The 19,538-nt window shown below is 34.1% G+C and overlaps 1 protein-coding gene and 1 long non-coding RNA gene across 3 annotated transcripts in view; one reads left to right on the plus strand and one right to left on the minus strand.

Annotated features, from left to right (window-relative positions):
- Positions 1-19,538, minus strand: part of LOC108731068 (basement membrane-specific heparan sulfate proteoglycan core protein) — a 239,608-nt gene that overhangs the window by 126,889 nt on the left and 93,181 nt on the right. For both annotated transcript variants that reach the window (XM_018461132.1, XM_018461131.1), the window contains exon 3: positions 12,861-13,015. In XM_018461132.1, coding sequence (XP_018316634.1) covers positions 12,861-13,015 — 155 coding nt within the window. The remainder of the gene's footprint in view (positions 1-12,860; positions 13,016-19,538) is intronic.
- LOC108731069 (uncharacterized) overlaps positions 1-19,538 on the plus strand; it is a 265,224-nt gene that overhangs the window by 31,586 nt on the left and 214,100 nt on the right. Inside the window, exon 2 of the long non-coding RNA XR_001937000.1 lies at positions 9,326-9,329. This is a non-coding gene — a long non-coding RNA (uncharacterized lncRNA). The remainder of the gene's footprint in view (positions 1-9,325; positions 9,330-19,538) is intronic.

Raw genomic sequence — 19,538 nt, forward strand, 5'->3', positions numbered from 1 at the left:
ATGTGTTGCTGATCGATATTTTTCCATGCTTTCATCAATGCTTCCAACAACTTAATTTTATTCGTTACTTCCCCTTTATCAAGCTTCAGGTCCAAAATCGACCACAAATTTTCAATCGGATTCAGATCTGGCGATTGCGCTGGCCAATCGAACAGTTTGATCCCAGAAGTACAAAAAAAAGCGATAATTTTACGAGCGGTATGTTTGGGATCATTATCTTGTTGAAAAATGAAGTTGTTCTCCAGACCAACCTTTAGCAGAAACTCTTCTAAATTTTCATTGAGAATATCAATGTATACATCTGCTATCATTATACTGTCGATTTTGACTAGATTTTCCAAACCAGACCACGCAAAACATCCCCACACTGTTATGCTGCCTCCTCCATGTTAGAGTGTTTTTTGGATATTTTTGTCGATAAGTTTTTCAAAGCTAGACTTTGACTAGACCCATGGTCGCTGTTTATGACCGAAAAGTTCAAATTTGCTTTCGTCACTCCAAAGGACCTTTTTTCAGAAATCCACTGACTTGTTAACGTTTTTCTGCAAATTCCAGACGTTTGATTTTATTGGCCTTCCGAATCAAAGGACGACGCACTGCAAAACTGTTTCTAAGTCCAACTTCTCGAAGTCTCCTCCGCACCGTTCGTTCGGAAATATTTAATTGTAGGTTTTCTCGAATAACACGACTAGTAACAGTTGAATTTTTCTTTACTTCCTGTATGATTCTGCGGTCTTCGATTGGATTTGTCTTTTTCTTCCGTCCACGTCCTGTCTTATCCGGTACTATGCCAAGCTCCTGGAATTTTTTCCATATCTTTCGGACTGCGCCTTCACTTACATTGTACTTGCGACCGATTTTTCTATTAGAAAGCCCCTTCTGATAATCCTGAATTATCAGTTTTCGAATTTGCAAACAAATTTGCTTGGTTTCCATGTTCACTGATGAAGAAATCTTACTATACTCTATCTAGCAATATTATTAACTGACAAATCTGCTTTATTCATTTGTTTATATATCCTTCATTGTTATATTTATGTATCTTTCATCATCAACAGCGCCAGTTGTTATTATTTTCATAAACAATGTTTCGCGTACTTTATTTCGTCCATGATAAATTTGATAATAAATGTAACGGACTTGACTATTAAAGGATTTCGAATTGTTTTTGAAATTTTTGTAATCATTATTGCAAAGTAGACTAAAATACCTTTCTTTTACCTCATTCATCATTATGCTATCTGCCAGGACTGGCGAGTTATTTACATAAATGTGAAAATGTTTGGAGTGCGTACTTTATTTTGTCCAGTACTGTATATATGTATATGTATATGTTATTTTTCTATACTTATACTCATTGTTTAGCTATAAAATGAAATGAATTCATTAGAAAATGGTGTGTGTGTGTGTGTGTGTATGTGCGTGCCAGCACCCTCGAAATCTCCATAAGTTAAATTTCAAAACGTTTTAACAAAAACGTGATTTTTTCAAATTGAGGTTCGTCATATTGGATCCATCATTTTGAATTTCTCAATTTTGATCTCAAAATCGAAATCAGCGCCTTAAAAAAACCCCTATATATATACCAAGTGCGAAAAAAAAATTCAAAACTTTTTTCTGCCCACCGGGGCACAAATTGTGGAAATGAACGTGCCAGCGAAGGGGTTAATGTAAGATACGTACTACTATATATTTTTTACAATCTTACTACTGTCTATATATTCTTCTTTTAAATTAAGAAAATAATATTTACAGTATACACTTAGATAATTTTTACAAATGCCATATGCAAGTATTTATCTATCTAAAATTACATTAAGAAATGAGGAGCTAAAGGTATGTAAAAATTATTGTTTAAATTGTTACCAATTAATGTTAACAAAGATCGCTATTGTTCGTCTTCTTGAGTCTGCTTGCAAAGAAAGCAAGATGACTTTAAACTTCTCCGATATGTCCAATTTGCTGGATCTGAAGTAACGGTCACAGTAAATTTCGCGACAGACGAAGACTTAGAAGCAGTCACAGAAGCAGGCTAATTCTATCCGCGCGTCTATCCGAGGGACAATCCCCAAGGAACGAGTGCCAATTATACCCGGCCTGCCTTTCGTCGGTCACAGTAAATACAGATAAAGGTAATTGAAAGCAATCGTTCCCCGCGAGCTGTTCTTCCGTTGAGTCGAAGACAGAGAATCCGGCCCACTTGTTCTCGCTAGCCATTGTTGTTGACTTTGCTTACATTCATATAACAAAGCAAGTAACTGCAATTTGATAAAAATCTTTCTCACAAAATTAGCCTCTTCAGCTTATATTCGTTAATTACAATGAAAACCGAATAAATGTGATTAATTTTTTTCTTTCTTTCAGCCAATTTTTTGCTTTCGAATTCTATTGAAAATAGAAATAAAATCATGCTTTCTCTTTCATCGTGTTAATTCGTGTAATTTCATTGTAATTAATTTGTATTTTTTAAACGTTTTTTTTTGTATTCACACTCTTCTATATAATAATGTCATTATTTGTATTGAATAGCGATGTGGTTTCTGCTTCCCATTTGGCTGACACTTCGTCGGGGATATTGGGAATCACCAGCGTAGCAGTGGGTGTGGTTCGATCGAGTAATGGACAGGACCCTTCGTCCACTGAACAAACTCTAGGACAGAGGTTCGTAATCGAAAGACGTTTCTGGAGGAAATCCTAGAGACGCTTTCGTTCACAAACACTCCACCTTGCCAAGGATTAGAAGGATGGGTTTCGTATCTGCGCTGACAATTGCATTTTTTCCCCTTTTCATTACAATCCCAAAAAGTATTTTAATTTGTTCTTTTTAATACAAGTTGAAGTACACAGACACATGTATACATGCAAAATATCAAATTAAATTTGATTTTCCTTTTTCGTTATTGTTATCAAAACAGTCACTAATAGCTGCAAAAACATTTTTGCAAATTCTCGCAATTTTATTGTAATGCGTTTTATATGATGATAACTTTGAATACGAATTTATCGTGTATCGTTATTCCGCTTCAAAAATCCGAGTCAATGAAAATTTCCAGTGCGTTAAACTGTATGCGGTCTTTACATGACATGAGTTGACAAAGAAAATGCAAGTCACCGTTCGCTCAAGGATGCAAAATGATAAAAGCCCTACTTAGCCCTTTTGTCATGTAGGTATTATCGTTCCATGGCTGCTTTGTCGCAATTATGTCAATATATACCCCATGATAAGAAAAACGATGGCTTGTCGCCCCATTTGCATATTTCTCGACAGAGCATTAAGCGTGCTAATTCTGTAAACGAGAATATGGTATATTAAAAGTCAATAGACGTCCCTAAATGTCCGTCAAATTTTGTAGATTACGAGGTACTATCTTTAAAAAGATGTTCCGTGGAAGATAATAATCCTTGGAGAAGTGCTTAAAGGGTCAAAATCCTCTTTATCAAGGGGAAAAGATACCTGAAGATGAAAATAAAGAGAGAGAGAGAGAGAGAGAGAGACAGAAACAAGTGGTTGCAAACCAAACTCAAAAATCATTAAAGCGTCAGAATTGGTCAGAGAATTATATGTATTTAGATTCCTAATATTATGTACAATTTATGATCATTGTATTATTAAGAAACAGTTAAAAATAAAATTAATGTAAATATTTAAAATAAATATATTTCATGAAACATGATAAATTTGATATTGTTATTAGATATTGAAGATTATTTTGTATATACGATAAAGAATTAATTAAAAGTTTCTTGCTAAACCGAACATGATAAGGCAAAGCATAATTAATCACTTTAAATCTACCCCATTAATTATCTGTTATGTCAAAGTAATCCTTAAAATTTCTAACTAATCCTATTACTTCAAAGTAACATTTATATACAGTATATAAAGTTACATAAATGTGATTTTTTTATAAAGAAGTTATATACATTACTTTTGTGAAATTGTCAAACGCTAAATAGCGTTAATTAATATAATACTTTATTACATAATGTAAATATGTAAAATATGCTAATTTAATCTACAAAGTAAAACGCATTTAAATAAGTGGAAACTAGTGTTCGTAATTCTACTTCGTGTAATGAGTTGCCTGCAATTGGATACGTTTCAACGGGATGCAATCTAATTACGTATGCATTTCAGTTCCTTAAATGCGTATATTAGTGGTTTCTGTACTAAGCTTGAATCTCGAAATGCACAATGTTCCAAGAACGTCGATTTAGAGCGATATATATGTATAGTCTCTCCTACATAATAGTGTTTTTGACATTTTATCAAATCTGTGCTATTAAAATAATTGTCACAATTGAAGATATTTCGCTATTTGAATGAACGTTTTGTACTAACAAATTGAGAAAAAGGTGTGCAAAAAGAAAAATGTATAAAAATATGTAGTGTGTTGTAAATATTTCTTTATACAGGGTGTTTCCAAATTAAATGGCAAAACTTCGGGAGCGTGTAGAGGAGTAAAAAACTAAGAAAAAAAGTCCTATAGACATATGCTCCTTTTTGCTTTGTTTCGCAGGAAATCACGAAAAAAGAAAAAAATATATTTAATTTATTATTTTAATTATTTTATTTATAAACTTTTTAATGAAGATTTTGTTCGAAATGTGCACCTCTTGCAGCAATACAAGCATTGCATCTGTCAAACACGGCTCTTGTAGCAGCCAGGCACTGTTCTTGCGATATTCTGTTCGCTGCAGCTACGATACGATTTCTCAAATGTTGCTCTGATTGAATAGGCGAAGAATAAACTTCTATTTGTATTTTATTTTATTGTATTTTAAAAATATCATAGAAAAATAATGTATATTTTTACAACGCCATTAATATTCTTTAATAGCGAATTTAATTGGACGCACTGGTTCATATTAAAGCGTCATACAAATTGACGCAAAAATATGTGTTTATAATTATAAAAACGGGTTAAACGTAAAATCCTCAATATATTTTATTGCGCTATTAAGTAAAAATAAATAAAAAATATACATTTTATAATTTAAAATATTTGCTTTTTACTTTTACATTCAGATTGTATCAATATATAACAGTTTTAATGGTGCTCACTAAAACATTAAATTAAATTCTGATAAAAAATCTAAACTATTTCTAAACAAATTTACACATTATTTACAAAAAATTGAAGATGATAGATCTCTCAGAAGCAATATGTTTTAAGGCAAGAAAATTATCGAAAATAACCGAGCAATCATCGCGAGATAAGTCAAGAACCGCATAGTCTAAGTGCTTCATGTCTCATCTCGTCTCTCTTCCCAATTAACCGCGAGCTCACCTCTTGGTAGTGTACATTTCACGTCCCAAGAGCAGTCGGCGCCCTTCATTAAAGTGCGATTCCGCTGAATATGCATCGCGGCCAATTCCATGACATTTTCGAGGTGGGAAATATCGTTTCTAAGTGCCGCGGGTGCTGTAGACGCTGGGGGCACGAAACCGATTTCTTCACGAGTCTTCTTAGATCACTCGCGCCATTATCCCAATTGATGCCCCGCAATATTTCTCCCGGGGCCATTTGGAAGATTTTGTCCCGTCTGCATGGCATATACACTCACACAGCGGCGACAGGATGCTCGTAGACATATGTACCATACCTTCTTTCCTTCTCTCCCTCTCGCCCCTCGCCCTCTCTCCTCTCTCTTCTCGACTCACCCTTTCACCCATCAGCTTCGCCTCACTACTTTATCTCGCTTTAGCCTCCCGTACCAACTCTGGTATACCCCTTGTCGCCCGCTAGTATAGCCATGTCTTCGTGTGCGCGTATCAAGTGCCCAATAAATCCACGGTTTAATTAAACTAAGTTTAAACGGAACCCTCCTCCCTGCCAACGCCGTCGCGCGGAGCAGTTATATGTGTTACGTTCCTGATCCACCGCTAAATCAATTATCGGAGTTACCGGCGCGATGTGAAAGGATGTCACCTGGAAATACCTTCGGGCGGCTCGCATATTGTACGATGCACTTTTATTTTCGAGCAACGCTCTAAATCATGAGCGACGAATTAAAAAGAGGGTGGTCGAGAATAATGGTGGATTATACAGCGTGTTGCACTTTTCGAACAGAGCACGGTATATAAGTAGTTATATGTATCACGAGACAATAGGACAAATTTTTAATTGCTACAACGTCCGAATAAATTTTGTATTAAATTTATAGTGTCAAAATATGCTAGCAAAAACCCACGAATTACGATACAAAGTTTGATTCCAATTTTTGAAAGTATGTGTTGTTCCAATAATAGCAATTATTATATGTGTATCTACATAATTTGAACCATATTAACGTAGTTTCATTGTGAAATCAAAATCAAAATTCAATTTTATCGTGATAATCTTGATCTTTCTTAGGAAACGTTTCTTACACAATATTTGGCGATCTAAATATAAAAACGCAAATATAAAAATGGTATAACTACGTCCGTTATATTTTATAGAGAGATAAACAATGCATCACCGGAGCACTCTGCAAATAGCAAACAGTTTATTCTGTTGAATTTTGCACATATCCGCCGTGACTCATTCCTACTTTATTGATTTTGAGAAGCGAGATACGGTATCGCATAAAACGTGCAAATTGTTAAATGGAAAGCGGATCGGTTTACGATGCTCGCCTATACCCGTCGCTGATTTATCATTTAATACCGTCGCTAAGTGGATGAAACGTTAGCTTGAGCGGCCGTATTTTTGACGATTAAAATGAATTTGCGCCAATCCTCCAATATCGCGTCAAAGAAGAGTATTAAAGCATTTCAAGCGGTCGCTTTCTGTAATAGAAAGTATAATGTCGCGGAAAAAAGAGGAGAACCGATTAGAGTGACAGAGCCTTTCATATCTCTACAATCCATTATGCTTAATGAAAATGCAAAGCCGATACGCGCAATCAAATGTTAACCCTTGTAGCATGGATCGGAATTCCTTTAATAGTATACGTATCACTTTGGCAATGTACAGATACACAATTAAGCCTAAGCCATTCGAACTATTTCAGATGGTACATGCGATGGGAAGGGCTCGATTAAACGGATCACTTCCGATCCATTTTACAATCAAGCCGGCTGTTCCACCTACAAGCTTTGCTGTAGTGAAAACCTGCTCCTAGCAATTTTTCTTTCCGAGAGCTAGTTGTTAATTAAACAATAAATATTCAATAGCGAACATTATTTTAGACATTGAATTAATTGGTTTCAGATGTACATATTTAAAGTATAGGTATATTATATTAAGCACACGGAAAAAGGCGCTATGGTTGCCACAACCGAAAATAACAATTTTCGCCCATCAATACATTTTTTTGTGATAATCGTAAGGTGGACATATCTTAAGCTGTTAAGAGGATGCTGCTTGTACCGATAAAACTAGCGTTTTTGACGTTTTTGTTTCTGTCGAATTTTTTCGTAGTGGTTTCACAGAACAAAAATTCCTTTTCCACGATTAAAATGTACGTACTAATGTATTTGTCGCTGGTGTATTTTTTCCAACTTTGAACACGAAATACATCAGTGACAAGTACATTAGCATGTATACATTTTAATCGTGAAAAAGGAATTTTTGTTCTGTGAAACCACTACGAAAAAATTCGACAGGAACAAAAATGTCAAAAATGCTAGTTTTATTGGTAATACAGGCGGTTCCAGCATCCCCTTAAGATATATCAATTTTACTGTTATCATACTATAGGTCTTATAACCAAAAAATATATTGATGCGACTTTTGGTCGTGGTAACAGTAATTTTTTTCATGCATTCATAATTAATATATTTGTATATTTCACATATCTAAATAACGAAAAATCTATTTTTCAGATACTGCAATTTATTATTTTTACAAACGGTACATTTTTAATATATAATTTTGAAATTAGATTTTCTTACGTATAGCATTGTGTTTTAGATTTGCATGGCGTGATTTTTAGAAATGTTTCAAAATGTACACGGCAGTGGTCAAATATAATGTACTAAATATATAATATGCAAGACTGTCTGAAGTCATCCGTTAGTCTCTATAAATAGAAATATATTCGCCAGCTTATTTAATTTAGTAATTGCACTTATCCTTTGATCTTCGCTCCAGATATTCACACTCGCTGGTGTAATGGCAGTGTACCTCCGAGACGTTTGTGCCGGCTATATGCATGCTGCGCGACATGTATATCATTGACATAGTGACGGGCGGTCCAATACTCTCTTGGCAACCACTTGGCCGGTTACGCTTGACCGGTTCATTTACCACCACTGAGAACGTGCAGTCAGGGGTAACTACCTTCGCGATCCCTATTTGCTTCTTCTACTGTTCTCTCAGGCCCTTTGGTCTGGCCAATTAAAGACAACTTTCGCTACTAAAACGATTATCGAATACATGTACGCGCTTATACATGTTATACTTATACCGGATATTTCACCTTAATTGCCGAGATATTTTCTATTTCCGAAATCTTCTTACATACAAAGCTGTCTGTTGCAAAATATTTAAAATATAATTTAATGGCTTTTTACGTTCAAAATATTTAAAATATAATTTAGTTGCTTTCAATGTTTTCAAAATAAAATATTTTTTTCTGTGTGCAAGTTCTTTCTCTTTCAAATAGGTATATGTATTTCAGGTATTGCAAGCCAAAAAAAAGGACAATTATTTTAATTGTCATAAAATTAAATACCGAAGAATAATTTTCATAAATTATTTTTTGAAAAAAGGATATCTAGATTTTGCCTTTATATTTACCTTGTACATGTATAAGTATACATTACGGATGAACAAACACACAATATGGTGCGCGCACTCTTGGGAATTTCAGAAGCGAGTAACGACGACTTTAACGATCGTCTCTCTTGTTAAGATAGCCGAAGGTGCTCAATGATGCGTTAAAGTAAGGGAACGTCGTTCCATTTCGAAATGATAAAACTTCCTGATAGCATTGTTATGTGCTATCCTTGAGATTGCAAGTGTGTATTCTGGAAATATAAAAAAATTTGATCGCCCCTTTTACATGCGAAGTTTGCGTCAAACAGAACAATAATCTCGTATTAATCATCTTTGGTTAAGTTCTTAGAGTTTTTAAAAATATAATTATAGTTTTATTTGAAATAAAACATCTTTCATTATTTAAAATTTTGTGCACAAAATAAATAAGGAATAATACTGATTCAAAATGAATATCAAATACGAAGTTAATCATTATATGTATTATGCTTACACTTAAAACATTACAGCTATTTAATAATCCTAATTCGCAGAATCAGTGTAACTCATTGCTATTAATATCGAGAACATTAACTTATACCAGTTGATAAATGGTAAACATTTTGTTGTGATTGAAGAATGGTTGATTAATGGTTGATTAGCGTATTAACAGTTTTGCTTATGCGCTACAAAACTCGCGGATGATCGCGCACGATCAAAATTGAACGAATAATATTAATAATGTATATAACGCGCATCCGTATGCGCAATGAACGCGATCGTATTATACGCCCCATAATGCAATAATACGCGAATATGCAGTGCAAAATAAACATTAAACCTCAATTGTTCATTACGTAACTTTAATGGATTTAATGTGCATATTGATATCGCGCCGCTACATATGCTAAACCGAATAAACACCCATAATTATGCGAACATTTACGTATAAATCGAATCCCTTTGGTGCCCAATGTACAATATTCCAGAAACCGTGCGGTTTGACACAAGTCAGATAATGTAATTGGTGTAGATCAACTGAGAAATGAGAAATGAAATTTCGAAATAATGGAGAAATGAATTAACGCCTAATTATTCTCTTTGAACCTTCCGTATTGTGTCGCAGGTTTTATATAAATAAACATATGCACACGAGGAAGACGTACAGGTATCGAGCGTGCGTGAAATAACAATAAATTGTCACGACGAAATGGGCAAATATTCCATTTACGCACAGAGATAATTATTCCATCAGGACACACTTCATTATCACCCGCGTTGCACAAAGTGTTAATGAACCTACAGACGTACCTACATTTTCAAACAGGTAACAAGGTTGAGACAATGCAAACGAATTCACAAACGGAGCCTAGAGTATCCAAGAACAAACAATATCCGACTCTGAGGTGTTCGTTCGTATTTGCAAACAATTCCAGAGGAAGAAATACTTCATACTGAACTATGAGAACCATCCAAAATTACTGTATTCCGATAAGTTTATTCGGGATTCCTCCATAAATTCGTTGCAGAATTAAAATTGTAATAAAAACCAGATCAAATACGAAAAATAATTTTTAATTTATGATTAAATTCAGAAATGTCGCTTCCAAGATTTCAAATATAATTCGTCTCTTTAAAATCTTTGAAGTGAAATCTAATTCTAAAGAATGAAATTTTACTCTCAAAAATTGACAATCGAGCCACTCTTTCAATACTAACTCAATTGTTATTCTTTCTCACTCTTTAGAATTAGATTCCATTTCAAATATTTTAGACAGGTCGTAATGCTATAAAACTATTTAATAGAAAATATAGATAAAATTATAAAATTGATTCATTCAATAATTTCATTTTTTATTTAATTAATAAGAAAAAGAGAAAGACAAAACAAATCTCAATATACCTACATTGAAAGAACAGTTTTGCTGAAATATTTAAAAATTCAGTTATGAATACGGTTTTAAAAATAATTTGGTTAAACCATACAAAATAATTACGTAGGTCGGTTAAGATGATTATTAGAATGTCAAAACTATTTGCAGCATTACTAATTGTATTTCATCATCACATAGTTATTTTAATGATTTAACAAAACTATTTTCAAATTTATATCCAGATAAATTTCTAGATACTTCAGCAAAACCGTTTTTTCCATGTATCTCTGGAATATACCTAAAATATTATTTCGAATATTACAAGAGAGATGCATTTATCACGTTGACAATTTTGCAGTTTCCCACACGGATAAAACGATTTTACTGAAAGATCTAAAATTTTGCTGGATGCGGGTCTGAAAATAACTTGATGGTCCAACAAAATTATTTTCAAATCTGTATCCAGCAAAATTTTAGATCTTTCAACAAAATCGTTCTTTCCGTGTAATAATAGTGAATAATCTGAACCCATTATGAGTGTTGGTTAAAATATTAATAATAAGTACATACAATCCTGAACAGCAATTAGCAAACTAAATTAAATGATAGTATTCCTTTACAAATGCTCTTTTCTGCAAAGCAAGGATTCAACGTTTGACTTTCTCTGCACCGTCAGTACTAATGGATCGTTAAAGTTTAACGATCCGTTAATGCTTGTCGAAGATAATACCTAAAACAATTCGCGGTTAGTCGATAAGTTTTAACGATGCCATCAATATTTCTTTGCAACTCGCGATAAATGCGTCATCATAAAGATTAAAATCTCATGGAAAATGCGAGATCTATCGATCGCACTTCCTACAAGTTTGACGAGAGTTTACACGAAGCCGGCGCGCATTAATTATTATTTACCAATTTATTTTATACTAAATAATCTCACGACTGTTAATTGAACAGCGATGTTAAAGGACGACGTTGCCTTTCGCGCTCGGGCGCCGTAATAACGACGAGATTTGCATTTAATCAGACCGAGAACTCCTCGCTGCGTTTCTTGCTGGCTATTGTAAATGCAGCGCAGCAAGAATGTCCGCGCGCGTTTTTATCGCGTCGCCATTCTGCACGCGGACCCCGTGAAAACGCCACCGTTGTGTTGTGCCGCACGTTGGATCGCGCGAGTTCCCCAGTAACTGTTTGCAGTTACAGGCGAACTGTCTCAGGACAGCGTTATTGTTCGCTTGTCGAGAGACTTGAAAGTTTTGCTGCTCCATTTGCATCCTAACGATAAACGTTCTTCTGAAGATCTCCTATGCGCAAAGTTATCGTGCGCTTTTGCGTGCAAAAGTCACTCGCGACGTGACTTTGCAATTACGCGATATTAATTGCAACTAGAAAAACAAATATATTTATTAACATATGGAGAGTAAAAGTGTTAAATAGAAATATTTGTCTTTTCAATTACATTGTCCGAGAACAAATATATTCAATACAATCAAATGGTATAATCAAATTGCATATCGATTATAATTCAATTCTACATGTCATTATATACGTTTGTCAAATATATACATATTTCACATGTAACATATTCACATCAAAAATTATTACAAAAAGAACTTGTTTATTTTTCTTGCTGCACAGGAAAGCACCCGTATCATCAAAAAATGGATCACAATTATATTATTGAATAAAAATTTCTATTTGCCACGTTGTTTTAAAAAAGAGTTAGGTTTCGATGAAAAAGTCTTCATACGTGTATCTTCTTGATCAATTTTTCTGTAGCGTGCCCTTTTGTAATTTGCGCCAGTCTTAAGAGCGTGTACCATAATCCGAGATCTTTATTTCGGGTATTTTAGAGTAGCACGACAACTTAACGTCATACGGGAGCTATACGATGGAAACTATTTTATCATTTTTCAAGCTAACAATTTCGCGACATTAATCAACGCGATTAGCTTTCGAGATTGACGCTAACACGGAATAGCAGCTCGGCGTATTAAGGTGTGAAACAATACGAAATGAAGAATAGCATCGTGCATTTGACAGCTTTCTTCACATAAAATGTAGTAAAATCTTATAGTTAAATCTTTCCGCTCTTTTGTAATATTATAAGATCGTTTTATACTGCAAAATTGCGACGATCGTTTTACGCTTAAAAAAAAAAAAACACCGAATGCTGCTGGAAAAATTGAGAGGAATTGGAATAATACATCACCGATGAGAATACCCTTGAACTTTTATCTGACAATACAGGGGAGAAACAACGGATGCGTGGCAAATGTAACATGAAAATGTTACTCACCACACGGTCGCCCGGATGCTTGACATAACAATTCAGCTCCGCCGTCTGACCGACGATGGCAGTGATATTTCGCGGTGCAATATCGTCGAATTGAGGTTTGTCCCAGGATCTCGTCGGCTTGCTACCTGCTACTACGCTGGCGATACTGGAACCACCTGAAACAGAATACGTCATGTTAATAGTGATGTCTGAAAATATAAGATAATTTTGTAAATATCTTTAATCCAAGAAAAATTGAATATCATCAGATAACGTTATTGTACATATATGAAGAACTTTGAATAAATCATTTTCAAAAACTATTTCAGCACCAAAAAATGTGATAAATATATGTATACGCATAAATGTTAAAATTATAATTGAAAAATTACTTTCTTAAATTAGCTACGGTTGAGCTTCCATTGCAAAATAAAAGCTTGGCATAAATTAGTCTTATATTCAAATTTAATTTTATACAATGATCAATGGGGAATTTTGAGTTACTGTGGCCTCAAATTATAGTATAATATAATAAACATTTTTAGTCATAATGTGAAGTCTTGATCCACGGCTTTTAATTAGTTTAAATGTAAAAACGGGTCAGATGATAATAAGCATGATATGTAATACACACAGATAAACAGACATAATTCATTTAATTAATGTACAAATAATTAATACAATTAATTTTTCAAAAAATAATAATGAAATTAATAATGTTAATATAATTCTTCTATAATTTGTGGAACATGAAATTATAGATACATTGAAAATATACACCGAAAGAAAGTAAAACAAGAAATCTAACGAGCTTATTGACATAGACGATTGATGTAACGAAGAAAGAACTCAATTTTTATTTGTATACTATACATTTCTGCGTAATTTATAATTTATATTTATATACTGATGATGGCCCAATAGAAAGCCGAAACGTCTATTTTATTTATTAATTTAATGTAATTTTATGTATTGACTTTGAAAGTAGTTTCGCTGTACGACATCAAGCGCTTGTGGTATATGCCTTTTATTTTTCTCTTGTTTTTAAATTTTGACCACGTATCGACATTTAATGTATATAATTTTTTATAAATGTAATTAACTTTGTACATATATTTTAAATTTTTTATTTTACAATAAATTTTTACTTTATCGTTCTATCCTATTTTATCGGTTTTTTTCCATACAAAAAATTTGCTTCATAAGATTTATACGAACGAAATCATATTGAGAAACAGATATTTTCTATTTTAATCACATAAATGAAACATCTAATGTGAACTTGTAGATTTCACGCGCGTCACTGTTGCAACTGCAAATTATTCGAGAAAATATTGTTTAAGAAAGTATTGCGAAACTTAATAAGGTACGTAAACCTGTGGACAAATCTTATCTGATGAAACATTGAGCGGGCTCACACTAAAGTCAAAGTCGAAGTTAGATGAATATGGAAACTCAGTACGGCGTACATTCAAACGAGATTAGATGCAAAATCCTTTACGGTATCAGAAGTTGCAGCTGCGAGTGGACTGAAAGTTGCCGGGTTGCGCGCATGCCGTAGGTAATTGTAATAAGTACTTGATTAAGCCCAAACTTCCGGGATTATAAAGCGTCACGCCATTACTCACGGTTCCTGTACACAATTGAGTTTAGCATTCACGAAACACGATGCGGTTCGCGCCAAGAATACCACTATCCTCTTTGAGATCTTATATCGAAGCAAATAATTTACAAACTATCATATAACCATAAAGTGTATTAACAGGTGTATGTATAAGTATATTTATACCTTCCGCTTTTTAACGCGTTATAATGAAGCATAATCTAATAATAATATTAAAACCGAATATAATATTCAATAAATTAGTATTTATTGTTGACAACGATGTTTCAAGTTGTTCGTATTTCATTGGCACAATTTTCTCTGCTTTACAAGTATGATGTATTTAGAAATTTATGCACTATAATAAGTAAACTAATAATTGTTCACATTTGCCTAATTTAAACGATTAAATGTTAATATAAACAACGCTTAATGCATTTCTGACCACGTTAACCACAACATTTGATTTACAAAATGCTAATTAATATCTTGTAAACGTACTGAATTGCAAACATTACTTTGCATAATACCAACGATATATATGTCTTTCAATATTAGCTTAACGACATATTTACTCTTTATAAAAGAATATATAAATAATAATATTTTTAATTGTAAAATCTCCGATTGTGATTGATGTGTATACGACAATAAAATAAAACTTATTTTGTTTGCAGATTAAATTTGTGAATTAATACATATTATTAAAAGGAAATTATTAAATATAAACAATAATAAATTTATTTTTCAACTTTTATCTTCAGGGAAATGTATCTCGAATTAATGTACTCTAATGATGTACGGTAATATGCTATCAGCTTTATGATGCATCCCAGCGCAAGTTTTATTTAATTTATAATGGATCACTCGACTTGCTATTAATCAAGGTTTCGACAATCGCGGAGATTGTCATTATCATAATCCCATAGGAGTAGCTGAATGGGATAGAAAGGAACGAACGGGTTTCCGAAGGGTGGCATCGGAAAGCCCAATGGAACGACCGTGCACGGGCAAGAAGGGCGAGATAGAACGCGTCCGATAAAATTTTCCATTGTATGCCGGAGAAAATGGGACTTCGGCGTAGGTAGAAATTGAAATTGTTACGAGGTACATGTGAAAATTGCGGAAATAACTGAAGCTGAAGGCATAACGAAAGCGTGACGGGATCAAAAGGGTCGGTATAGGTACCTTGAAAATACTCTTATTGGCTACGAAATTAATTCGCTGTTACTTTACGGTGAAATTAAATTATAACTGCGATAAAACGAGGATTTTTTTTTTTTAGTCCCCTCTGTTATTGCGGAAAATACAAAAGCAAATGAGAAAGATTATAAAGAGCAATATATATAGTATATCAGTATATATGTATAAAAAATTCAGAATATATTCAGAATAATAATATAATAAATATGTTAATATGGACTATGTAATAAATAATATAAATAATATAACCAAAGATAAATAGTACATAACATTTAATATATAATATATATAGGTGTATGTATGTATATCTCATTTCCATGTTGCTAAGACAAACTTTTATGTTCTTCAGTAAGGAGTTTTCGCCAATAAAGCATTCTCTCTCAACTTTCGATGAACACTGGGAAATGAAAGCTATCGAACTCGGCTCACGATACGCAAAGGCTACTCTTCTCACTGTACCTTGCACCAATTCAATAAGGTTCTGCATTCTCCGCACTCCGTGGCAACAATAACTTCTTGTTATAGTCATGGAGCGGGTTAAGCAAACACCGGTCACGAGAACAATACGGGTACTGCCCACTCGCCGGATGATTTTCCAAACTTCCTTCCAGTCGCGGCACGTAATCCGAGTTGTTTGATCTGTAGCTTTGAACTCGGCGGAAAACACCACTAGTGAAATTTTCCACTTCACCTTTAAATTTAGCCACGTCTACCTTTATTCCTGATTTTATCTTTGTATCCGCTTGTACTGTCTATGCATAGCTTCAACATTTCACAATTAAAATGCACAGCAAATAAATGTAAAACAAAACTGTTCAATATGCAAATTATCACATGCAAATTATAGTTTTATGTAAAAGAATAATAAAAATATATGGAACTTGCAGAAAAAAAATGTATATACATAAAATGTATGTAAAATTTAAAAATAAAGAGAAAAATTATCATAACTAATATAAAATTACAGATATATTTTACAATGATATAGAAAAGAGTACGTATATAAAATCCATTATATATTTGTAATTATGAAATATTTATTACTTGAAAATGTTTAATGTGAAGCAAGTAGACAAAATTAATAAAACAAATGTTTATAATTTCGTTACAAACACATTATGTATTAGCTTTCAGGCTCTCGTTTATGGCAAACATCGTCAAAAAAGTACATTATAATGCGTTTTCTACTCTTTAAAAATTATTACGCGAGAAACAGAAATTCCTTCTCACGTTAATGTGAACTAATGGCTGTGCGCGATGAAAAGAGAACGCGGTAATGCCGTTAATGTCAAAGCACGCTGCGCTTTACTCACGGTCGACGCCGTATTTCACCGCGCTAAGCCGCGTCGAATCTTGCCCGGCACTGAAGCAATATTTATTTGCCGTTACGATAGCGAAAAGCGGAGCAAATGCCCGTACAAAGTGTCCTACCGTTACGATACTCCACCATAGTTTTCCGACCAGTTCCTATTCCAGTCGCACTTGGCTCGGCAACTGCACTGGCGATATTTCGAAATGGATGATATCGTCGATTTCGGTATCGAGTGCATTGCCGAAGGGTCCGTTCCTTTCTAGCCGTTTTATTCCGTTGCTCGCTTCATCGCAATTCGTCACGGTATACGCTCGATCGGCTCGTAGCAATATGAGCGCGCATTTCCTTTTACCTGCGATTGAGAAGCTCGATTTTACCGTTCAGATAAATCGACGACGACTCGCGAACAACGTCCACAGTCGACAATTGCACAAGCCAAGTCGAGGTTGGAGAATGATATTTATTTTATCATCTTTTGTCTTACAATCTGCGACGAGACAAAATAAAGTGCATTATGTAATATGTAATCTGTATTGCACTTAAACTGATAAATACACGTGCCTGAATAAATCTAGCATTTAAAAAAAAAATTTCCAAACTATGAACAAATTGTAATACAATTTATTTATTTGATTCTATAATTCATTAATGTTTTTTGATAAATGTTTTTTATTTGTTTTGTCAAAGTACACATTCTATCCATTTAATTTATCAATTATTTTGCAATTTGCTAAATATTTTTTTTTATTCGTTTGTCAAAAGAATGTAAAAAAATTATAAAATTAACATATGTATGTATTGTTAAAATACAGAATTTAATTAAAATTCAGATATTTGCGGTTTTAAGTAAAATACTTAGTGATAATTTTCGAGAGACAACGTTGTACATACAATTCAAAAAGAAATTCAACTAGCATCGTAAAAATAACTCCTCTCTATCGCTTTCCTCTTTCACGAAATGTTATGGAAGATCAAGACATCACCTCACGATGAACATCGTGCGAGATCGAATTTGCACGCGCGCGTGTTTCGTGAGTGAAGTCAAGCTTCCGCGCGTAGTTGGTTACACGGTCGATTGCGATAACGATATGGCGAAGCAGCCGATTATGATCTTGTAGCCCATATGCCTCCTGCGGGATGGGATACAGGCACATTCTATTAACATGACGGTTTACATGGTCGCGTATTCCTCGTAAATAGAAATGAGCAAACAGATTCCCTGCGCGGCGACGCGATGCAGCCATCGGGGCGCTTTGCAGCACTCCCGTTCGCCAATTTCATCAGCGCTCGCATAACTGAAAACCATGAAAAATGAGGACGCAGGATGAAGGAGGGAGGGAGACAGGCACGGGAGTACAAAGACCTTCCGGCATTTTCCGGAAAAATGTTCGCGCGCGCTGTGATACGCAGGCGGAGCAATTTATCACTCTCAGAACGCCGCGACATTAATAAGCGTTTCGGGTCAGACAATGAGCGGTAGAGTAATTCTGACGAGCAACTCGCGCGCGTAACTATTCGTCTCGGAAGGATTTGTCGCCAGCGGGTGGACGAGTTCTCGGAGTAAAATGGAATATTAACGTTGTACATAGATCTCTAAATTCAAGTGGCATGGATAATGCTCGAAACAGATTTATGTCTTGCGATGTTGATACAACTGTTTAATTCAATAACGCGTCAATTTAATGTGTGTAATAATAAATGACTATTATATATTATAATTAAAATATTGTAACATGTTTGCGTTGTATTACAGGATTTATCACAAATTACGTTGTGTGCTGCTTAAAATACAATTACATTAGGAATCCTGTAATATTAACAAAATATTGTGACGTTTAAACTTAACTATAAGAATATTTTTTAATATAATTGTAAATAATGATACATAATTGTCATGTAAATTTTATGTGTAAATAATAAAAAGCGTGATAAGTATGTTTTATGGTATTAGGAATACTTTACATTTTGCGAAAATTTGTTATATCGACTTTTAAGTGTAATCGTATTATATTATATCGCGCGTTACATTATATCGTCTTATACGTAACCAAAATAATTCTTTTTACTGTGGTCCATTATGACCACGAGATTTATTACGAAGCTCTCTGCTCATACCGTAAATTATAGTATATTTTAAAATCGCGCGTGTTTCCGTTTTGCGAACAAAGATAATTTAAATGCGTGACTGCAAAGACGAGGTAAATAATACTATATATATGTCGAAGATGGGGAGAGGTGAGCGCATGAGAAACACACCGAGGTTCTAGATGTCTGCCCGAACAACTTGTACAATTGCATAGAAGGGAATAAGTACAATGGCGGAGAGACTGCGAATGCGGGAATCCGAACAGCGCCCAAGGAAAGTTCGCAGACTACTCGTTTCCTCTTCGACGGAAAGAACTCGAAAGATCGGAGAAATTGCTGAGTTACTACTACATCAGACTTTAGCATAAAGTGGAATATGACGGTATTAGTATTACGGAACTTTAATGGCCGTATAATACCGTTTGTGTGTACGCGTGATTCTTGACCCCGCGAGTTTAGTCGCAATTATAAGTTTGATTCCAGTTTGAATCATCCC

This window comes from Mycetomoellerius zeteki, unplaced genomic scaffold (genome assembly GCF_001594055.1).
Source record: "Mycetomoellerius zeteki isolate Tzet28-1 unplaced genomic scaffold, Tzet1.0 scaffold12, whole genome shotgun sequence".
In the NCBI taxonomy this organism is placed as follows: Eukaryota; Metazoa; Arthropoda; class Insecta; order Hymenoptera; family Formicidae; genus Mycetomoellerius; species Mycetomoellerius zeteki.